The following is a 23189-nucleotide window of genomic DNA, read 5'->3' on the forward strand; positions in this document are numbered from 1 at the left end:
AAAACCTTGTAAATCCTGCCTGAGAATAGTGGGTAACACACTCGCCTATGAACCAGAAGACCCAGGTTCAAACCCCACTTACTACCATTGTGTCCCTGAGCAAGACACTGAGTGTCTCCAGGAGGGGACTGTCCCTGTAACTACTGATTGTAAGTCGCTCTGGATAAGGACGTCTGGTAAATGCTGTAAATGTAAATGAGAATATGGGAATATGACAAAGCAACCACTGACTTGACATAATTTCTCAAATTATAAAATCATCAGGGTGCCCTGGCATTTCTCAAGACACCTAAAGTCAGGAAATAAACTGTAAACACTGAAAAAAAAAAGAAGTAATCTGTCACTCCCAATGACAGGGCAGTGGTGGTCTAGCAGTTATATAGAAGCTGACTCGTAATCAGAAGGTTGCCGGTTCGAGTCCCGAGCCGCCAAGGTGCCACTGAGGTGCCACTGAGCAAAGCACCGTCCCCACACACTCCTCCCCGGGCGCCTGTCATGGCTGCCCACTGCTCACTCAGGGTGATGGGTTAAATACAGAGGACACGTACGGGGTGGTAGTAACCTAGTGGGTAAATCCCACTTACTACCATCGTGTCCCAGAGCAGGAAACTTAACCCTGAGTGTCTCCAGGGGGGGACTGTCCCTGTACCTGCTGACTGTAAGTCACTCTGGATAAGGGCGTCTGGTAAATGCTGTAAATGTAAACGTTTCACTGGGTGCTGTACTGTGATGTGTCACATGTGACAACTAATCACTTTCACTTCATAATGTTTTATTATATAAAGTAAAAAATATCATAAACATAAATTGTAAACCTTTTTTTAAAAGAGCAAACTAATATTTTGTAACTGCTGGAATGTGAAAGGAACACTTAAAACAAACAACAACAATGGTTGACTTTTTTCAGTGTAGCCACCATTTCTTGAACGGGTTAGAATTGGGGGAAGCCATTCATCTCAGCCAATTTTCATACAGAAGGACATTAGAAGAGTAGCTCATTTGCATGACGAACCTGGGAGGCATATTACCCCACTCAACCTGCTGAGATTTGATTGGTTTCATAAAAGGCTAAATGCTCTCAGGCCAAAAAAACACCCTCTCATGGCAAAACAGTGTGTAACAGTCCTAAACAGACCCAGGCCAATGAAAAGGATAACATTTTAATTCAAATTTAATGTGAAGTTAGTGCATTTAAGACTGCGCGCTGCATAAACCGCAAGAAATCACATTTTCTAACATTTCTCTGTGAATGAAAGGCGGTCTCTGATCATCTCTGATCCAGCTGCCCACAAGCAACATGCAGCAGGTAGCAGATGGTCACCACGTGGCATCGTGACCTCAAACAATGTATGAATCATAATGCTTAACAAAAGCTGAAAGCGATAAAAAGGATGATAGTGTAAAATGTCCCTCCCTGAATTCCTTTAATCCAATCCGAATCCCAAATCAGAACAAACTGTGCTATCATTTTATTTTATATCCAGGCCCATAGACGAGGATAGTAAAACACATGTATTTTTATATATAAACACACACACACACACACACATATCAAATATATTGAAATATTTGATTTAATTTCTCTTTAATAGTTTTGGCCCCTCATGCATTTTGAATGAGTTTGAGTCATTTTCCCATTTTTCTTACATTCAGCACTTTCACACTTTCCATCTCATTTGTTCTGTCACCCCGGGCTCCGCTCTGATGAGCTGCGGAGGCGACTTCTTTATTTCCTCTTTCTTCCTCGCGTGACCCAGTTTCTCAGACACGACGTTGCACCGCAGTCGGGACAGATGTACGGGACCGCCATTACTGAAGCTGATTGGTGGCAACACGGACGCACACGGTGCACTCCTTCACCAAAGAGCACGGCGAAACAGCTGACACACACACACACACACATCTGAAGTGGAATGTGTGAGGCTCATGCAGCGTTGATTGTCATATTCCTGTCCGTCACTGTCAGCCCACAGACCGTCTCGCCGTTCCGACTGTCAGCTCAATCGGCCGGAAGTGCGGTACCGCTCGCGGCGGGACAGACGTTACGGCCTCCGGTACAGGTTCTAAACCTGCTGTCCCCACAGGCGGCGGCTCGGTAATCTGCGGTGCGGGTGACCTTGAACGGCCGCCTGAGCCCCGGGGCGGACTGGAACGGGAAACCCGCTTTCATCCTCGGGGGGCGACCTGTCTGCGTCCCCCCCCCCAGCAGCCGAGCGATTAATACCCACCTCACACGCCCTTCTATAATGAGAAATGCAGGCTCTGCAGGATTCAACCCCATAAAAATAACCGGGAGATGGATTCTCCCCGGAATGTATCACCTTCTTTTAGGGGAGGAAATCACAGAGAATCCTTACAAACGATAACATTTTGATTATAGATCAATAGATAAAATATATGCTAAAAGATATGCTAATACACGCTGTTTGTATACTAATACATTAAACATAAATTATACATTTAAGTGTTTAGAAAGTTGATAATCTTGAGTCATACATCTTAAGCAGGCTCTATGTGTGTGTGTGTGTGTGTGTGTGTGTGTGTGTGTGTGTATATGTACACGTGAGACAAAGGGCTATATGCAGCACATGGTATTATCTATTCATTATATTGTAATAAACTTGGTTGTGTTTGCAGAATATAAAGCAATAAGCAAAATGACGAGCTGTTAAAAATATTCAACAGCAAACATGAGCTCAAATGAGAAAGAAAGTCACTACGCTGCATCATCAACATGTCTAATATAAAATACAATATGAGGAGAAACTACATCTTTAATTATACCCCTTATGCCTTGAGTCTGATATTAACATTGTGCTAGATATGCGCAGCTCTGTACTGTATATCATGCCCTCGCTTATCCTGTAAAGGCCGAAATGAAGGTGCTTGCTGTCTGAACATGAGTAATGGTATATACCCTTAAACTAATGATATGTTAAATTATTAATTTCTTTCTATATTTACATATATTATTCATTTTTTGTTTCTATCTGGTGTAATGTTCAGTATACAGGTTCCCAGGTGGACTTTGCAATTTTCTCGAATAGACCTGATTCTCAAACGTTCTCAAAGCGTTTGGGTTTGGTGCCTTGTGTCACTGTTTGGTTCTGTATTTCCCACAAGGCTTTGCTCCTCCCCCTCTCAGACTCGGCATTGGCTTCAGTGTCATGTGCCATCCCTTTATCTGACTCGGGCAGATTTATGTGTCGGGTGCCAGCAGCTTCAGAGTTAATGCCAAGTCCCCGAGTGTCCCCAACCCCCTGAACCCCAGCCCCCAATATCCTTCTTCTCTCTCTCTCTCTCTCTGCAGTATAGTTTTTTTTTTTGGCAGCCTGTCTTCCTTTTATTTTTAATCGAGTCTTTGCGTCAAGCTGTCATTTTAGTCTTTTTTTATTCACGTCCAGACTCATTTTAGTCGTCAAGTATCAGTCAACTAAAATGATTTTACTCATATTTTAGTCAGAATAATTTTAGTCTAGTGTTATTCAATGAAAATTGTATTTTAATCTTTTTTTTTTAGTAATTCAATTCTATTTAACCCAGTCAATATAGTACAAGTACCTGGTAGAACAACATTTTTTAGTCAAACTCAATTAAAACAAGGTTATCTTATTATTATTATTATAGATAGATAGATAGATAGTTTTCTCTTTTTCCTTTCTTTCTTTCAATCCCCCTCTCGTGAGTGTGATAAATGACTGTTCTCTTGGGAGGAGGGTCTGGAGGAGGGGTCTCTCTGCTCCATCATGCTCTTTTTATTGCCAGGCGTCCTGCTCCTATTTCACACTGTCATCCTGTTTTCTGTTTCCTTTCCCTCGTCCCTGTCTCCTGCTAATCCAGACCTCGGTACCCGGAGTCCTCTGTCCTCCTAATGCTCAGATTCTGAAGACCTGTCAACCCGCGTCCATGACAGGGGAAAAGTGTCTGTGTGTGTGTGTGTGTGACCCTGTAAGACATTTTTTCCCCACCACCTCTGATTAGTTCTTGCCCAGAGGCAGAACCGGATTACCAAACAAATCCTGACACTCTGCCGTGAAGACATGTTTTTTATTTATTTTTTCTGGAGTTCATCTCTTCCGTCAGCTGATCCCAGATCAGTAATATGACCTCAGTCACGTGTTTAAAACGGCCAGAGCGGCATTTATATACACGCCGTGTGTGTCCTTGTTGCTGTTGTGTTCTGTTTGAATGGGGGGCGGGGGGCAGATCTCACCATGGCAACCGAGATTCGACCGGCGCCTTTCCTTCCCGTTTGACCTCCACCACGGTCACTGGAATGTTTGTCGTAGAAAACGACAACTTTCCATCATTTAGGATGAGATGTGGTGGGCAGATTAATTTCTGAACTGTGCTGCTGGGGGGATGTACTGGAATCCTGAATAGCAGGTCTGTGTTTGATCTGATGGCGCTTTAATTATGTGTTGTAGGAGGAGGGGTCCCAGCTGCGTTTGGGTTCCGTCTCTCGCTTTAATCAGTTCTGAATGGTGTCGGCCCCGCCCCCTCCCAGAACCCAGCATTGTCCTCTTTTTTATTCGTTTTATCAATTGAGTTTATTCCAGTGTCCCTGTTTATCAGAACTACACCATTTACATTAGTAAAATAAACCAGCTTTGGCTACAAATCCCTCATTCTATTACCGATTTATTTTTAAGTCGTTGTTTCTCTCCCATGGGAAAGCCCGGCCTGTGACATTGCATATTTGTGGAATTTCACCCTTCTCCCACGTCCGCTTGGGATTAATGACGCCACACCCTCCCCTTATCCCATCATTCCCTCTTTTAACCCTCCCAGCTCACCTGATGGGAAATGCCCATGCAGCACGCAGTTTAGATTGGCGGCGCTAAAATGCGGCAAAAAGTTGTTCACGACACCGGCCATCCATCCGAACATGAGCGTTTACCCAGCATGCATCTGTCTGGTCTGTCAGCAGTCTCTCAATTAGCCGCTGATGAGGTCGTAAATTGGGAGCAGGAATGTGGTGGAGTGTTTAAAACACGGATCAGACCGCCTCCTCGGACTGTGCCGGTGCTTGGGGGAGGGCTAATTTATCGGAATGGTTTACCCAGCATCCCTCGGGTGCTGTCGCCCATCCACCATCCCCTTTCACGGACGAGTGCAGCCATCTGCCGTGCTCTTTAGCACGGAAGAACGTGCGGCTCACCTGTTCTTTCCGAGAAGCCAGACAGACTCTCCTGTTGGTGCATATTTATTCATAGTTATATGTGTGCGTCATAATCAATTTAAATCTGTCATAATTATGGATCATTGTCAACTTGACATTTTTTTAATAAAAACATTGGATGCTGATTAAAAATGACTGGCCGTTGGGATTTTTGCAGTTTTTTCCCTCAATTCCTCCCGAGCCAACTTGTTCTGTGCTAAACCGCAGGGGTCCCGTGATTTAACTGGGTCTGAGGCGCGCTGATGGTGATGTATTTCAGAGCGAGGCTTGTCTCTCCTCGTCAGGCCGAGGCGCGGCGGACGGGCGCTGCTGATGGAGCTTAATCAGAAAGCGCGGCCTGTCCCGCGGCCTCATGCATTATTCAGGCGGCGGAGCCGCAGCGTGACCCCGCGCGGGCCGGGCAGCAGGTAGAGACGCTGTTGTACAAGCCGAAGGTCCATCTCGATCGCTCGTATGCTCCTCATCGGGGACCAGGGCTATTTTAAGATTTCATACAGCCTCACATTTCAGGTTTTCAAGACAGTTTGACTGAGGGCCACACCAGGAAAATAAACCTTTAATAAATCATCCCGTTCTTGTCCATCGAGCCAACGAAATGAAGAACTGGTTTAGCTTGGTGAAACGCCGCCTCACGATGCTGATCCTCATCCACGTTGTGATGACAGAAATGCGCAGTGATGTTTTGTTGGAAACCGAGCGCCAGCTCGAGTTCTTTATCTAATGTGATGGCGTAAGCAAGGCGTTTTAAGAATGGTTTGCAATCGATTATATGGATTAGTCGTTGCAGCCTACATTGGACCATCAGGGACTATATATGACCCACTCACCCAGCCTAATCGAGCACATTCGGACCTCTTTCCAGGGATCTCTCTCCAGTAAACATATGGCCCCACTCTTACCAGCAGCTTAACTGGCGGAATCTCTCCCGGGAGAACCATCACCATCTATTATTAACGGCTGAGGCGGGTCGGGGTGGTCGAGGTTCCTCCTTTATTGATTCTGGGCCTAATCTCGTCCCTCTACCACGTGCCGCAGGTGTGGAGGGGGACCGTCGCCCGCATGCGGTACCGCCGGATGCGCGCGGCCCTCATCATCATCAGGGCGTACCGGCGCTACAAGGTGAAGTCCTACATCCGCGAGGTGAACCGGCGCTTCAAGAACGTGCGCAGCATGAAGGACCACGGCAGGCACGTCAAATGGCCGACGCCGCCCAAGGTCCTGCGCAGGTTTGAGGAGGCTCTCAAGAACATCTACAACAGGTGAGAGCTTTCCTTTGTCTCTTCCAGCACACCCAGCAAGGCCTCTGCTTGCTAGGCAGACATAGAACATCCACAACCTCCAGGCATTTCGGGTAGAGGGTTCCCAGTATGCTTTGTGCCACATCCCCGGTCTTCAGCACAAATGAGCATCCTTAGATAACCTCCTATTAGCATAAACCTCATTAGCCGTTCCGTGAGGCTTCTCTAAGCCTTGGTAGCTGCCAGGTTTTCGCTGTGGAATTTCATTCGTCACTAAATTGTGTCTCAGGTGAAATCCATTCCTCGCTGTGTTCTCTTGTCTCTTCTCTTGTTTGGCCCCAGGCTCCAGGACTTGCCTCCGGCTGCATGAGGCATCTCTAGGTCCTAATATGCTGATCAAAGACTTCTTTCATATTTCCTAAAAGCTGCTGTTCGATGCTTGGTATAGAAGAAATGATCTTGGTTTCCTCTGTGGTGGTCAGAAGGTGTTCAGCACGCCTTGTTCTACTGATGTTCTACAGGTGGTGGGCCTGGACGCTCATCAGAAGGCTTTCTCCGGAGGAGGTGGTGCAGGTTCGAGCAAAGGTGGCCACTCTTGAGTGCCTGAAAGGACACAGGGCCGACATGGGCCTGCACAGGACCTGGGAGGGCAACTATCTGGTGAGCGGACGGGGTTTCAGTCTATATCTATATGCTTGATCGTGCTTATGACCGCAGATGTTACTAAATAAATTAAAAGATATTACAAAGGTTAAATTTAGTCTAACTTGAACTTTTTATCTGACTTTTTATCTAAACTCAGAAAGAGATTTTCTATCGATCCAAGTGGCCTGCTTGCCACCATGGTCCAGTCTTCACAGAAGACAAGCATAAATGACCAGTCTGACCATAATTATCGTATTTGTACCGTACTTTTACCCTCGATCAACAGTTCCAAAAATCCCATAATGTACAATCATGTAGTTTCATCAGCACAGTCTTGTCATGTCCCTTTACATCACTGATGAAGGTGTACGGAAGACGCGAAGAGTAATCGTACGCAGCATCGCCATCAGACTCAGAAAGAGCCCGTTTTACAGTAAAGCTGTAAATTCTGGGCTGTTCAGTGTTGGGACCGGCCTGCACTCACACAGGTAGAGGCGCTGTTCAGCCCAGAGGTGCTTTTTACAAACCTGTAGGTAAAAGTTGCATTATACACTATAATATTGGGGGATTGAGGCAGTGGTGGCTTATTGGGGAGGCGGTGACCTAGCAGTTAAGGAAGCGTCCCCGTAATCAGAAGGTTGCCGGTTCGAATCCCGATCCGCCAAGGTGCCACTGAGGTGCCACTGAGCAAAGCACCGTCCCCACACACTGCTCCCCGGGCGCCTGTCATGGCTGCCCACTGCTCACCAAGGGTGATGGGTTAAATGTGCACCGTGTGCTGTGCTGCTGTGTATCACTTCACTTTTTTTTAATGGACAGAATAGAAATTGTGCGCATATGACAATTTTTTCTCAGAATCTGCTAGTTCTAAACTGCTGCTACAATAGGATAGGATCTGGCAACAGATTGATCTCCCAGTTCTGCCTTTATTCATGTTGAGTTCAAAATATCTTTGCTTGTGTAGAAGAAGGACAGTCCGGAGAAAGCATCTTCCTTCACCCTGGTTTCCAGTGACCTTCAGCGAAAGGACAAGTTCATGAGGGTTCTCTTCTCCTCCAACGTGCGTAAGGTACGTAAGAGATACGGTCGTGTTGCCAGCACACAGCCCCATATGGGACCATCTTCTAAAAATGTGTTGCGGGGTTTCTGTGTCCTACAGATCAACCGCTTCCATAAAGCTGAGGACCGAGCAGTGTTCATCACCGACCGCCATCTGTACAAGATGGACCCCCTGCGGCAATACAAACCCATGAAAACAATCCCACTGTACAACGTAAGAGGCAGACATCTTCAGTCACGAACCACTGAGTTGGTTTTAGCCCATAAACCAAAAGCTGTGTGTAGTTCAGGGGATTAAACGGCAGTGTTATTAACAGAGAGAGGCTGAAAAGAGAGAGAGAGAGAGAGAGAGAGAGCGAGAGAGAGAGAGAGAAGGTCGCCTGGTCCGCGTAGCCGGGGTCCGGGACCACAAGGCAGTGGGTCACCGGAGAGCCACCGGTTACCCGGCGCCGCAGAATCTGCACACCTCCCGCCTCCCGGCTGCATCCATTCACTCTCCTCTGTTGTCATGCCGACGTCCCAGGAGACGGGGTTGCCATGACAACAGTTCAGGTGGAGGATCAGCTGATGTCTGCCGTCGCTGAGACGTGTGCACAGATGAGCTCCCCCCACAGGATCCTTCTGTTGATGTTTGTGTTCCTTCCTCCTTCTTCCTTCTTCTGCTTTTTGTCCTCATGTACACCGGCGTACGCGTGCTTCGGTAATTCGTGGTTTTAATGAAGACCTCTAGTTTCTTGACTCGTCGTTAGGAGGTTCGAATGACACAGCGTCATTACAGATGTGCTTTTCTTCTCCATGTCCTGCTGCTCCTTTGTTCTCCGGAGTTATGTAACCGTGAATCACTTCCTCTGAGAAGCTCCACCATCCCACCACAGCGCACATTCACCACTCACCTCTGACCCCTCAACCTTGCCCCGTCGGGTGATCTTCTCTCATCTTCTAAAAGTGTCCTTTCAACGCATTTGTATATTGTGGGATTGCGGCGAATCGTTTTCCTGAAGACACTTTCGTACCGATCTGAATATAAGAAAATCCGGCAGCCAGTTGGTTATTGGTACCGAGCAGAGGTGGTTAGTAAACTAGTCATTTTTTGGATGACTACTTGCACTCGTAAAGTTTCGGGCTACTCTACCCACCGCTGGTACCGAGACTTTGGCTGAATCCACTTTATTTTCGGCAGCTGAACTGATTTTTCCTAACGAACTATTGAACGTGGACGCAGTGGACGCGTCGTGTGGGGACGGTTCTTTACTCGGGATTCGAGTTCAGGCTTCCGATTACCCGCTAGGTCACCGCCGCCCCCTCCGCTGGTGCAGAAGGAGGAAATAAAGTGGGTTTAAAGCCAGAGGTGGCAGAAGAACGTGGGAATGTCTTGCAGGAATTAAGATTGTCCTCTCCTCTCCTGTGCAGCTGACAGGGGTCAGCGTGTCTCCAGCGAAGGACCAACTGGTCGTCTTCCACACTAAGGACAGTCGGGATCTGGTCGTTTGCCTGCAGGGAATGACGCCCCTGGGCGAGAGCCGCATTGGAGAACTGGTGGGCACCCTGCTCAGCCACTTCAAAAGGTACCATTACACACACACACACTCACACACACACACACACTTTCAACTGTAGCCTGTAGGACTGAATACACCAACACACCTCCGCCTCTCCTCTCTCACCCTCGCTGTCTGCATCTGTCCAAGTGATGGATGGCCTGCTGCTTCATACATGCAGATGTGAGTGTTGTCCCCGCAGACACACATTTAACCTTCACCTTCATCTCCCTCTGTCAATCCTGCTGATCTGGAATCAGCCAAGATCTGGAATTTGGCCAAGAGTGGCCGCGCAGCTTTAGCTTTCTGGTGCTTTTTAAACCTTGTTCACGCGGAACATTCTGTCAGGTCTGATTAACCAAACTCCAGAAGAATGTTTTGCCACTCGATGATGGAACAGGAGGTTCTTCGTGACTTTAATTAACACCCCAATTTTGGACGGCGACTTTAACGCTGAATAAAAATAAAACCTCCATCCTCACTTCACACCACGTGTGAGTAAGAACATAACCCTCTTATCTGTGGTGACGCAAAGGACAAACTCATCCTTTTATGCGTCGAACAAGTAACTGTGTGTGTGTGTGTGTGTGTGTGTGGAACACTCCCGCTTCTCTTTCATCTCCGCCCGTCCCTCCCTCTTCCACACTCCCCTCGTTTCTGCAGCTGTGCGGATGAAATATTTAAGGCGCCAGGGTCTTTGCTCTAAATTTAGAGCCGCCGCATCCCTGCGCTCCGCCTGCGGAATGTTCCGCGCTTCTCTGCTGCCGTGCGCCACGCCCATACAGTACTGGCAGGTAGCATGTGCTCCGGGCGACGGGTTCTCCTTACGGAAGGAGACGGAAGATCTACGCGGGGAACCGCTGGGAAGATCATCAGTTCAGAGCTCGGCTTCATACACACTCACATGCTGGCCTGGCCTGGTGGGGTCCACCTGTCTTGAAACTGGGAAAATAATGGACACTGCCGCAGAGAGGATGGGGGTACAGGAAGTGTGAGAGAGTAGAGGAGGGGTAGACGTGTGTGTGTGTGAGTGTGCAGGATCTGAGTGTAAATGAGTTGGAAGGAGGCTGAGAGTGAATTTTTGAGGAAGATATTTTTGTCAGCTCACCATCACAGAATCCATCGTGAATTCTACTGTGTGTCAGAGGGTGCTTGAAGAACATGTGAAGCGGAACTGGATACTGCAACATGACAATGACCCAAAGCATACCAGCAAATCCACCAAGGACTGGCGAAAAACTAAGAAGTGGAGAGTCCTGGAATGGCCAAGTCAAAGCCCTGATCTTAATCCCATTGAGACAACTAAACCTGCTTCACACTAAACCCAACCCTTCACCTCAACTTAACCTCCTTTTTTTTCTTTCTTCTTCTTTAGTTATTTGCTTAGTAAGTAGGAATGTGCAGATGAGTTATTAACCCCCCCATCTTCTCAGGGAATCTTGTAATATCTGTTTTAGCCTGATATCTATGATTCTTCAAATGAATATTTTGAGGTTCGGCTTGTTTTTTTTTGTACTGACCTCAGACAGGTGGCTGATGGGGAGTGTGCGTTGCTTGTAATGTAATTAACGGTTCAGCTTTAATAGCGCCGAGCGTGTAAGTGTCGACTCGCTCTACCGCGGAAATGCTGCCAGCAGCAGGCAGATCTGGCAACGCGAGTCTGGACAGCCTCACTCTGCTGAACTGCTGAACACGTCTCCTCCAGCAAGGAGTCCTGCCCCACCCGATCCGTCCTCCCTCCCTGCCTCTCACGCCTCCATGCTGCAGATGCGGTTACCATAGTAACCAACAAGTCCATGCTGGATGGTTCAGCTATTACCAGGCGTCATGACCTAAAGTCCACAACAAGCTCCGCCTGTTGTTCTGCTCGTCATTCGCTGCTCCAGTTTCTTACATTTTACATTTACAGCATTTACCAGATGTCCTTATCCAGAGCGACTTACAACCAGTAGTTACAGTCCCCCCCCTGGAGACACTCAGGGTTAAGTGTCCTGCTCAGGGACACGATGGGAGTAAGTGGGGTTTGAACCTGGGTCTTCTGGTTCATAGTCGAGTGTGTTACACGCTAGGACACTACCACCCTTTCTGTTTACATGTAAACAAAAGCACAGATGCCCTTATCCATACTGAGAGGGACAGTCCCCCTGGAGACTCAGGGACACGGTGGTAGTAAGTTGGGTTTTATTTCTCCCAGTTAGGTATTACTCGGAAAATCCAGGTACAAGAAATACACCGAGAAGATGCAACTGTGGTCTCCAAAACCGGGCGATAAAGCGAGGGGTCATTTCACCTGTCCGTTTCCAAGCCAGGATGACCATCAATCTTCTGGTTCCCCTCAGCTTCCACACCGCTGCTTTATATTTGAACTGAATGCTGAATACGATCTACAAATGTTCCGCGGTGAAGTGTGTGTTGAACACGTGCTAATGATGGCGGTCCCAGGACACGCATGCTTCACCATATGCACTTCGTTGATATTCATGCAGGAAATTAGTGTGAAGTAACTTGATGTGAGGGCAGCGGTGGCCTAGCGGAATCCTGAACTGCCAGGGTGTCACCAGGATCCCCTTGACCAAGGTACCGTCCCCACGCCCTGCTCCCCGGTTAAATACTGAGGACATGTTTCACCGTGGAAATGAATCAATAGTATGGATTATGCGGCCAGCCTTAGCGCACATGCACAGAAGTTGCATGCGACCTACTTTCCGTTCCACCCCTGCATTGCTGTTTCACCGCATCACCCCGCCCCACACCGTCCTCGCTCTGTTCCAGGATTTACCGCCACTCATAAACACGGGGTTCATCCTTTCCCACCCTCCCATTCTCACGCCAGTCCCTCGCGCCATCATTCCTTCACAGACCACTGAAGGACGCTCCTGAGGTGCTCTCACCACAGAAAACCGTAACGGTGGCCGCTACTGAGAGCCCCGAGCTGAGCTCACACCATCCTCACACCGTGACGGGACTCTTCTATTTATGCAGCGTGGAATTGTGGGTATCCACCACAGTTTGGCTGCACCTCCTGGGGCTTGTGAAGTCACACTTTTTGTGGATAAGCGATAGTAATCAAGTTAGGGGCCCGAACCGTGATCGAGGTCCCCGCACACTGCTCCCCGGGTGGGGATGGTTGACTGTGTCACCATGTCATTCACTTTCCATCCGGTAACATCGTCCTCAGTCCCTTGAAATGAGGGCCCTGAAGGTGCGTTGGTGCACCCGGGAGCTCCTTCCACAGCTGGTGGGGCCAGGAGGACCTTTCTGGGAGCCATTTTTTCTCATATTTCAGTCTGGCGTCCTATAGCTGCCTGGAATCAGTTCGCTTTTATCGTCCGTTTGCACCCCCCGGCCCAGGCGTTCTGCTTCTTCGTTCTCGCCGCTCAGCCTGTGGCTTTGATCGATGCGTTTTCTGACCGCCTCTTTAAGAGGATTGTGCGGAGAACAGACTGTTCTGTACGGCGCGCACCGCTTCGTATGTCGTGGCCTACCCCGACAGACACACTGGACGAAGTCGTGATGAATGCAGAGATGTGAGGCTCGGGCTCTTTGCTCGTCGCTTATTGGCTGGTTGTATTTCTGCAGTAGATGCTCATTTGCATACTGGGCAGATGCTATAGATGGAGCCAGATAATTCTGTCTTTCTGTCGACTGTGTGTGTGTTTAGATGCGTGTACCAGTGGTTTTTACCAGTGGTGTGTGTGTGTGTATTGATGAACCTGCCTGTTTCTCCCTCAAACACAGACAGTACATACAGGCTCCTTGTAGCTTTATTGGAAATGCTGATGCACAATTTTCTCCTCGGTCTAAACTCGTCTGTCTGCTCTTTTCTTCCTCCTCCTCCTCCTCTTCCCCTGGATAAGAGTGTGGCTGCAGGGCTCAGTGGGGAGTTTCGGTCAGGCGGCGTGAAGGGCACCCTTGCTGGGGCAGGATCGATTTTCCAGTAGGAAGCGCAGGGCTGTCTGGACTCCGGCCTCCGAGATGGAGCGGGAGACGGCGGGATTATACGTCTCTGTGGACTCGGTTTACATTCTGATGCAGTTTTGGCTCATTATTATCTACTTATTTTCAGCCTTTGGGTGGTTTTAGTTGCACCGAAAGAGCTAATCATTTTCCAATGTATTAATATAAAAAATGATGTGAATGAGCATTCATATAGTCGCCAATTTGAATATTGCACAGATTGCATCAAGGCGTGAGCATGTTCTGTCTGTTTTACGTATTCTACATTCAGCGTGTGAACCTCGTCCTCACCTGTGGTCGCCATTTTTTCTGCTTTTGTCTGTGCTGCGCGGCACTGAGATGTTTTGGCAGAACCGGCTGTGACAGATGGGCGAGTCCATGTTGTCGTCATGGTAACCAGCCTTGTTAACTGTAATGTACGGAGTCTGACAACACACCCGTCTGGGTCGTGGATGGGGTGGATGAAGGCAGCTGGGTGATGATGATGATGATGATTGTTCTGCTGCCTGCTTCATGTGCAGACAGGTCGGATAAACACACACACACACACACACACACACACACATATTTCTCGTGCATTGATTTATCTCTTTAATAATGATTATGGACAGTAATGCACACAAGAGACACGCGTACACAAACAAACACAGATATTCGCACAATAGAAGGACGATACACACATTCAGTGCATTATTCCTTCAAACCGTGGAGGGAGAGGGAATTGTGGGAAATGGTTGTGACCAGGATGACACACACACACACACACAAATTAATAACAGAACACACACTCTGGTGTCTGTGTCCCTGCAGTGAGAGGAGGAAGCTGCAGGTGAACATCAGCAGCCCCATCCAGTGCAGCATGAACGGGAGGAAGTGCACCATCGTGGTGGAGCCCAAGATCAACCAATCCCAGCCCGACTTCGCCAAGAGTCGCTCCGGCTACATCCTGTCGGTTCCCGCGAACTGATGGGCGGAGGGACGAAGCGCGTCGTCCCGTCTGAAGCCATAAACCTGAATCTAGGCCATAAAGAACCCCGACCCTCAGCGCTCAGGCACTCGCTCTGCTGCTGCTTCACCCACGGGAGCCAAAGGACAGGAGACCTTTCCTCTAATTACTGTCGATTGTTCTTCCAAAAGCGTCCAAAATCAAGTGTGTGTGTGTGTGTGTGTGTGTGTGTGTGTGTGGTGAAAAAGGATGTGTTGAGCGCATCCTTCATGTTCAGACTGCCTCACACACACACACACACACACACACACACACACACCATTTTAGACCAGTGGCCCTCAACTCCAGTCCCGGAGACCCCCCGAGCTGCACTGCGTCCACGTTTTTATCAGGGAAACTGGGGCGGGGCGGGGCGAGAAACAGGAAGTTGAACCAAATGTACCGCGGTGCCTTAATTTTCCCTGTGTGTGACGCTGCCCTTCAGATTTTATATTTAATAAGAATTGTTCCCTCCAACCGACCAGCCTTGTGTTTCAGAAAGTAAATATTAATGTTTTTAACGAATCAGTAATTTATTGGTTTATAATTGTACATAATCGTAGTTTTGTTTTGTGTTTTCACGACGAGGGTGTTCTGAGTCCTGTGTCATGATGATTTTTATTATTTTATTATTTGAATCCACCCCCCTGTACCAGACCCGTCATTGTGCCTGTCAGCAACATCGTGTTTTGTCCTCAATTTGCAGCCTGTAGTTTGTTCATATATATATATATATATATATATATATATATATATATATATATATGCGCCTAATTTTGTATTCTGCATATTTATGAAGAACATTTCTGAGGATCGTTCAGAGCTTCTCCACGAGAGCCGATCAAAGGGAAACAAGTCGCAGATCGGGATCAACGTGTCATGTATTCCTTTATTAATGCATTCAGTCGTTGGAATTAAAAATTTGATTCACTCGCTTCATGGAGCCTGTGTTCATTCCTCCTCACCCACAGCTGTTCATGTGTCACGCCCCGACGTCAGAGCACGTCTGATCCTGCTGTCTGTGCTGGCTGCTTTGGGGCGGATTTAGACATTCAGGCCACCACAGGGGTCTTAGCAAACTTTCAACTGCATCGCATTTCACAACACAGTTTTACACTTTTTTTATTGACTTATAAATGATTATTTAACAATCTGGTTCTTCATTTGAAGCACAATTCTACAAGAAAGGTATCTTGGTGCCTAAAGTACTTCACTGATCTGAAACAAAGGAAATAAAAAGAATGCCTGAATGAGAAGTGCGAGTGTTTTTGGTCACACGATGAGAAATGTGGTCGGCGTCTAGAGCCCTGACGCCACCGCCGTCCCACCGCGGCCAGCAGAGTGCATGTCACCCCTGGCGGTGCTACAGTGACCCGAGCTCCGCCTCATCATGTTCCACTTCAGAACATTAGAATCATCCCATCGGAGGCAGATTAGGAGGCAGATTAAACAGAGATTACAAATTTCTTCAAACTGTGTGTGTGTGTGTGTGTGATGGAGAAAGTGACCGTCAGATGCATATCTGGAACAATCGGTGCATTTTATTTTCATCACAGTACAAAAATAAAGAAAAATAATCATAAATCAACCGAAAAATGTCGATTACAATTTTTTTAATGACCCCCCCCCAAAAAAAAAATTGAACCCTGTACTGTATAGCATCCCCTTTAAGCCCCACCCCTTATTTCCAATAAATAAAAACAACCACTCTCTCTCCCACACACACACACACACATGCAAAGTGACTCTTTTTTAATGCTGATTGTTTTAAATCTACAAATAAATTTGCAGTAAAATACAGGAAAAAAAGTCAATTATTTTCACTTTGTGTTTTTTCCTCAACTACTTGTTGATGCGCGTGAAAAATAATGGCACGTTATCACCACATGTTCATAAAAAAAAAGACCGCCCTCCAATGACACCCAACCAACCAGCCAACCCAACCAACCAACCAATCAACAAACCAACCCACCCACCCAACCAGCCAACCCAACCAACCAATCAACAAACCAACCCACCCACCCAACCAACCAACCCAATCAACAAACAAACCAACCCACCCAACCAACCAATCAACAAACAAACCAACCTACCCAGCCAACCCACACACCCACCCACCCAACCAACCAATCAACAAGCAAACCAACCCACCCAGCCAAGCAACCAACCAACCCAAACCACCCAGCCAACCCAAGCACCCACCCAACCAACCAAACCACCCACCCAAACCACCAACCAACCCACCCATCCAACCAACCAACCAACCAACCACACCTTCAGACCAGAACCCCGCCATGGTACTTCACAGAAACCCCCTTCCACCGTCCATTTCTCCACACCATCGTCCAGGGACATCTTTCATTCAACAGTCAAATTGGCATTTCAGCACGAAGCCACATCTGTACATGAGACACTGATATTTGTATTTATTCATTTTTATTTTTTTGACTTTTTATGCCTTTTCTATCCATTTCTAGCAAAGCCAAGGGAGAAGCATAACTACAGAAAAGAAAGCATGCGCTGTAGATAAAGAAACCCCGCCCCCGGACCCCCAGCAGCCACCGGTGCAGATCCCGTGGTGACGTTCAGATTTGACCCTGCGTGCGCGGTCTAAGCCCCGCCCTCCCCCCGCAACCGCCACAATCTTCATTTCCACCGGGGACTTTTTTACTCAAAATCTAAACCTGCGACCAGACACAAAGAAGCACAGAAAAACACTCAAAATAAAAATGTGATATTAGCAGGCAGAGCTAAAGGAACTAGATCCACGAGCGCGGGAGCGTTCTATAAACATGGGCGCCGCCGAGATCCACATTCAGATGGGAAGGAGAGAAAATGGTGGAAAAAGCGCGTGCAGTCACTTATTGTTTTCTACCTGTAAATAAAAAGGGGGGAGGGCCGCGAAGCTCCGCCCACTTCTTCATATTTTTACATATGCAGGCCCCTCCCTCCGCCACAGAACCAGTTCACCAGCCCACCGTCGGCAGGGACGCTCATGTCTTCGTCCTCAGTGCAATACCGCTTTGTCCCTGTTATTAAGTATAAATGTCGGAACCCTCCCCACCCTCGGGTGCCCGTCTGAAGGCGGAGCAGCACCCGGCCGGGCCGCCCGCCCCTCACCGGTCCAGGCCGATCAGCAGCCGGCTCCTCTCCTCCTCCTTCTGGCTCTCGTTCTTCAGGTCGGCGAAGACCTGCGTGAAGTAGTGCGGGTCGGAGTTGATCTTCAGCATCTTGCCGCTCATCAGCTCGATGATGGACAGGCAGCGGTCCCAGAAGGTCTCCTTGGAGCTCTCCACCAGGAAGGGCTTGAGCGGGTAGGAGATCTCGTTGCCCATGTAGGAGTAGGACAGGTAGAGGCAGGTGAGCAGGACGGCCTGCAGCTCGTGCTCCGCGGCCACCTCCGACGGCACCACGTCCCGGCACAGCATGTAGACGAAGACCACGTTGGCGGGGGTGATGAAGCCCTGGTCCTGCCAGCCCTGCAGCAGGAGCGAGCGGTCCACGCTGCGCAGCCACAGCACCGGGTCGGTGGGGGACAGGTGCTTCAGCCGGTAGCACCGGCGGCACAGGAACTCGCCCAGGCAGCGCAGCAGCTCGCTGGTTGACGCCTGGACGATCACGCGCTTGGGGGTCCCGGGGGCCACATTGGCGCCGGAGGGCGGCGCCTTCTTGGCCGAGGACGCGGCGCCGGTGCCGCTCTTCGCCGGGCTGGCGCTCGGGTCCTGGGCGAAGGTGGAGAGGTTGGCGCACGACTGCGACTTCTTCAGGTTCTCGCTGTTCAGGTGGGCCACGTTGTTCTGGTAGGCGGCGTTGGGCTGCACCTTCTTGGAACCCTTCTTCTTGGCGGAGACGGCCACGATGCGCTTCCACGGCAGCACGTTGATGAGCGAGTGGCGCTTCAGGTTCTTGTCCTTGGCGTTCTTGCTGTTCTGCACGGCCGTGTAGTGGCCCACCGCGGCCGGGCCGTCCTCGAACAGGGCGGCCTTGCGGTAGCTGGGCGAGAGGGACAGCACGGTTCCCATGGTGGCAGCGGAAGGTCCCCGATGTTAAAGTGATGGCCGCAGGAGGACACCTGAGGGCTAGCTGGTCGTCCCACGCATCCAAAACCAGGCCGGGGACGGATCACTGTCCAGCGTTTCCAGCCGATTCAGCCCAGTCTGCAAAAAAAATAAAAAATTAAAAAAGAGGCAAAACGACACCATTTAGATCTGGAGGTGATGAAGGAACGTCTGGAGAGGATTCGTCCTTGTGCCGAATGTCATGTGCGCTCCGCCATTTAAACTCCGCTTTAAAAGCAGGACAGGGAGTAAAACGTCTCCATCTTCAGCGGTAAAATGGAGACCTGGAACCCGTCCCCGTGTTTCGTTCCGGTCCGCGCTGCTGAAAAACCCACCTGCGCCCGCTTCCCGGAACCGCGGAGCTCCGCGGGGTTCGGACGCGGCTCCGGTACTCACCGCACTGCGCGTCGCTGCCCGGCGTCCGATCCGCTGCGCGTCGAGCCGGAGCGGGATCTCCGCTGATAAAGGACGCGGCTGGGCGCCGCCGTGGTGCTGATGGTGGGGATACAGGATGCTCGACGCTGGATGCTGCCGGAGCGGCGGCGGTGCTGCGCCCCCTGCTGGTGGCGGGCGGTGCTGCGCCCCCTGCTGCCGGAGTGGCGCTGCTCCCCCTGATGGTGGCGGGTGGTGCTGCGCCCCCTGCTGGTGGCGGGCGGTGCTGCGCCCCCTGCTGGCGGAGCGGCGGTGCTGCGCCCCCTGCTGCCGGCGGGACAGAAAACTACAGACTCACGGGTTTGTTGTTTTATCAGGTGCCTGTTTATATGAACCGGTCGACGTCAGTCTCAATAAAGTGGTATCCGTGGCCTGTCGGTAGATTTGATTTATAACATTTTATATGCACGTAGGACATACGCACTTGCGGTTATTCATATTTTCGGACCGACGACGTTCCACAATAACGTAAAAAGTATTTCTGTGCTTTGGTAACTCGCCATTAGGGAGACACAACTACAAATCCCATCATGCTCAGCCGACTCATGCTTGCTTCTGCGCATGCGCGGCGTGTAAAAGACACGAACATGGCGGAGGGGGCTGCGGAGTTCCAGAGAGCGCAGTCCCTCTTCGGCAATGACTGCGACGCGTCCATCCAGGTTCCGCACTCACTGGGTGAGTCCGTGTTTGTCGCCGCTGTTCTTTCTATGCATTTAATCCAAATGCTTTATTAATACGCTGTACATACACATGCATGACGTCACTGTCATAGTGATCATGAATGTAATGGCATAATGTTTTGCTTTTATGCCATTCATGTTACTTTTTGTTAGTCAGTCATTAATTATTCTATGAAAATGTTATTATTTTATATTGTGCTGTGTCATTGTCTGCTGACAACAGACTCGTTTCTTGTGTGATGATGATGAGGAGGCTGTGTGGATGAAGGAGTTCAGCATCCTGGCTGCTGTAACCGCCGCTCAGGGCCTGGTGAGCTGCTGTGAACATTGTGAAACGTGTCCTCTGTATTTAACCATCACCCTTGGTGAGCAGTGGGCACCACAACAGGCACCCGGGGAGCAGTGTGTGGGGACGGGACCTTCGTCAAGGGGACCTCAGTGGCACCTTGGCAGACTGAGATTCAAAGCGGCAACCTTCCGATTACGTGTCCACTTCTATGGGCCACCACTGCCCTATTTATATTAAATCCCGAAGTTCATATAGCCTCACTCTTAACCACTTAATTTCAGGATTTAATAAAAAAAAGACTCAACAGGCAACAATATCAACTGCTAAAGTAATTCAGTACTTTATAGTTTTATACTGTTTATTTCCTATAATCTTAAAGATAGGGTTAATGTTCCAGGGCCAGTGGTGGCCTAGCGGTTAAGGAAGCGGCCCCATAATCGGAAGGTTGCCGGTTCGAATCCCGAACTGCGAAGGTGCCACTGAGGTCCCCTTGATGAAGGTCCCGTCCCCACACACTGCTCCCCGGGCGCCTGTCGTGGTGCCCACTGCTCACCAAGCACTGTTAAATACAGGGTGGGCCAATTATATGGATACACCTTAATAAAACGGAAATGGTTGGTGACATTGAACGCATTTGTAGGGTGGTAGTAGCCTAGTGGGTAACACACTCAGGAGACCCAGGTTCAAATCCCACTTACCTCCATTGTGTCCCTGAGCAAGACACTTAACCCTAAGTTAACCCTAAGCCTAAGCCTAGTGGGTAACACACTCAGGAGACCCAGGTTCAAATCCCACTTACCTCCATTGTGTCCCTGAGCAAGACACTTAACCCTAAGTTGCTCCAGGGGGGGACTGTCCCTTGTAAGTCGCTCTGGATAAGGCCGTCTGGTAAATGCTGCAAATGTAAATGTAAATATGTCTAATTGTGGGCGCGTTGTGCCGCTGTAGGGATCTTGGATCAGGGTGAGGGAGTCTCCGGTGGATAAAATGTACGAGGCGGCGCTGGAGACCATTCAGAACGTGAGCAAAATGGTCGACTCGCCAAGAAGCTGACGTCGGTGAGACTTTCATTAACTACAAAATAAACTCTACAGGTTTATTTTTCCCAACACCACAAATTCTCTGTGTGTGTCTTTTCTCTAACAGCGGCTGGACCAACATATGGACCTTTTTTATGTGTAAATGAGGGAAATCAAACCTGCAGCAGGAATAGTTTTTTTTTTTTTTTTTTTTTTTTTTTTTGTACTTTCCTTCAACAAAACCATCTCCTCCTCTGTTTTTGTCCAGTTTCTCTTGTAGAAGCCAGAATAAGGCAATCAGGGAATTACAGCCATGATCAGCGATCCTGTAAAAGCTCCAAAATGCCTCCGAATGAGCCCTTCCTGGGCTCTGCAGCGGACCCCCCCTGGTTCCAGTCGTCTGCCTTTTCTCAATGTTTTCATGAATATGCAAAGATCATTTCCTGTGTTTGGCAGCTTGGGTAGATGGAATTCTGCCTGTAGAATCTACTGCCCTGTGGAATCCGTGGCACGGCGTTGGCAGGTCAGGTCCGCTCCGCCCCACGGCTCGTACCTCTTTTTGGATTAAGAGCAAAATATTGGCCAGATGCTGGTCTCCTAGCAACCGCACAATTTCCACTTTTTCACCGTTTCCATGCTAATGCCGCAGTGCTGCAATTTTTTGATATCAGGTTCCTGCCGCATACATCTGATGGTCAGATGAGTTGGCAATAAAAATGGTTTTCCAAACTGCCTTGAGTGTGGATCTTTATTTCAACAAATGTTTATCTAATATCAAAATAAGCTATTTAAACATTCAATGCATGAAAACAGATATAACAAAGAACATTGGCGGCTCTCGTTAGGGGGCGCCACAGCGGATCTACCGGACTGGTTCCTTTACCCAGATACCAAGAAACGCACCGCCACATGGGCTAAATTAGTCATATTTAAAAAATAATTTATTATAATATTTAATATCAATGTTAAGTTTATTTTTATGTAGAATTTATAAGAATTTCTTTATGCGTTATACTTTTATTATGACGACTACCAACATGTTCGGAGCGACAGCCCGTTGCGCGCCGCTTCGCGGATTGGCTGTCAGCTTCGTCTCTCCGTTGATTGGCTGTCAGCTTCGTCTCTCCGTTGATTGGCTGTCAGCTTCGTCTCTCCGTTGATTGGCTGTCAGCTTCGTCTCTCCGCTGATTGGCTGTCAGCTTTTTGCTGTCCGCTGGTTGGCTGTCAGCGGTCAGCTGTCGATTTGCAGGAACTTTCCCTGCCGACGTCCACCAGAAGCAGCTGAGCATCAAAACCCGCAGAAATCCACGAGAATGGCGGCCCGGGTAAAGTATCTTTCAGCGGTTTTACGTAAATCTTGCCTGCACTTTTAGCCGTTGTTTCTTTGTTCGTGGGGCATTGTGGGAAATGTCCGGCAGGTTTGACGCGTCAGCAGCCCGGAAGTTCAGCCGCGTCTCCTGACCGACAGGAGAACAATTTACACGCGGCTTCTCACTTATTTCACCATGGAACCCGCGGACGCGTCTCTCCGGAGACTCCTCTCGTACCTGAAACTGGGTTCATCCCAGACGGAAGACCCTTTTACTAATAAAAGATTTTACAGGTTCCTGTCCTGTCCCCACACTGTTCCCTCCTATCCCCGCCCCGTTCCGCCCGGTCCCCGCCCTGTCCCCTCCCGTTCTGCCCCCCCCCCCCCCCCCCCCCCCTTCTGTTTCACCCTGTCCCCTCCTGTCACCTCTCAGGTTAAGTGTCTTGTCTGCAGTGTCCACTAGGCTACCTTCACCATCCAAAACGTCGTACTTTCCGCTAATCTACATTCGTAAAAATAAATTATGGGACGTGCGTTCAATTGAGAAACAGACTAGTGGTTTCTTCCCTAACGAAGCAGCAAATGACCTGGAAGTCTCCTGAGGGCCCGATTGTGACCTTTGACCCCTGTTCCCTCTCCTCCTCCAGACCATGCAAGTGGCGCGCTGCCCGACAGACGAGCTCTCGCTGACCAACTGTGCTGTGGCCAGCGAGAAGGACCTCCAGTCTGGACAGTGAGTTTCCCCGAGGACCTGGTCACTGATGGTCCCCTCAGGAGACACGTTTCTTCATTATTGTT

At 49.1% G+C, this 23189-nt stretch overlaps 3 protein-coding genes across 6 annotated transcripts in view; 2 read left to right on the forward strand and 1 right to left on the reverse strand.

Moving 5' to 3' along the window:
* The window catches only part of myo1d (myosin 1D), a 37506-nt gene extending 21967 nt beyond the window's left edge, over window positions 1–15539 (forward strand). The window contains exons 17-22 of the mRNA XM_028988414.1: window positions 6218–6441; window positions 6942–7080; window positions 8030–8134; window positions 8225–8338; window positions 9535–9689; window positions 14430–15539. Of these exons, the coding sequence (XP_028844247.1) occupies window positions 6218–6441; window positions 6942–7080; window positions 8030–8134; window positions 8225–8338; window positions 9535–9689; window positions 14430–14586 (894 nt within the window). The 3' untranslated portion in view covers window positions 14587–15539. The remainder of the gene's footprint in view (window positions 1–6217; window positions 6442–6941; window positions 7081–8029; window positions 8135–8224; window positions 8339–9534; window positions 9690–14429) is intronic.
* Window positions 15540–16871: 1332 nt separating this feature from the next.
* Window positions 16872–19207, reverse strand: cdk5r1b (cyclin dependent kinase 5, regulatory subunit 1b (p35)). The gene is made up of 2 exons (XM_028988928.1): window positions 19059–19207; window positions 16872–18761 (listed from the first exon to the last, which is right to left on the reverse strand). Exon 2 carries the CDS (start codon window positions 18624–18626, stop codon window positions 17721–17723), a length of 906 nt encoding a protein of 301 aa, XP_028844761.1. The 5' UTR covers window positions 18627–18761; window positions 19059–19207; the 3' UTR covers window positions 16872–17720.
* A 3093-nt stretch (window positions 19208–22300) lies between these two features.
* The window catches only part of LOC114795533 (vesicle-fusing ATPase-like), an 11857-nt gene continuing 10968 nt past the window's right edge, over window positions 22301–23189 (forward strand). For 2 of the 4 annotated variants that reach the window (XR_003750523.1, XM_028988927.1), the window contains exons 1-2: window positions 22301–22407; window positions 23039–23124. Coding sequence is in view for 1 of the 4 variants with exons in the window: in XM_028988927.1 (XP_028844760.1) it covers window positions 22396–22407; window positions 23039–23124 (98 nt within the window). In the remaining 3 variants the exon portion in view is untranslated. Of the gene's footprint in view, window positions 22408–23038; window positions 23125–23189 lie in introns of those variants that run through there. The other 2 variants (XR_003750525.1, XR_003750524.1) reach the window with 1 other exon arrangement.

The sequence above is a fragment of the Denticeps clupeoides genome, chromosome 8, assembly GCF_900700375.1.
Source record: "Denticeps clupeoides chromosome 8, fDenClu1.1, whole genome shotgun sequence".
In the NCBI taxonomy this organism is placed as follows: Eukaryota; Metazoa; Chordata; class Actinopteri; order Clupeiformes; family Denticipitidae; genus Denticeps; species Denticeps clupeoides.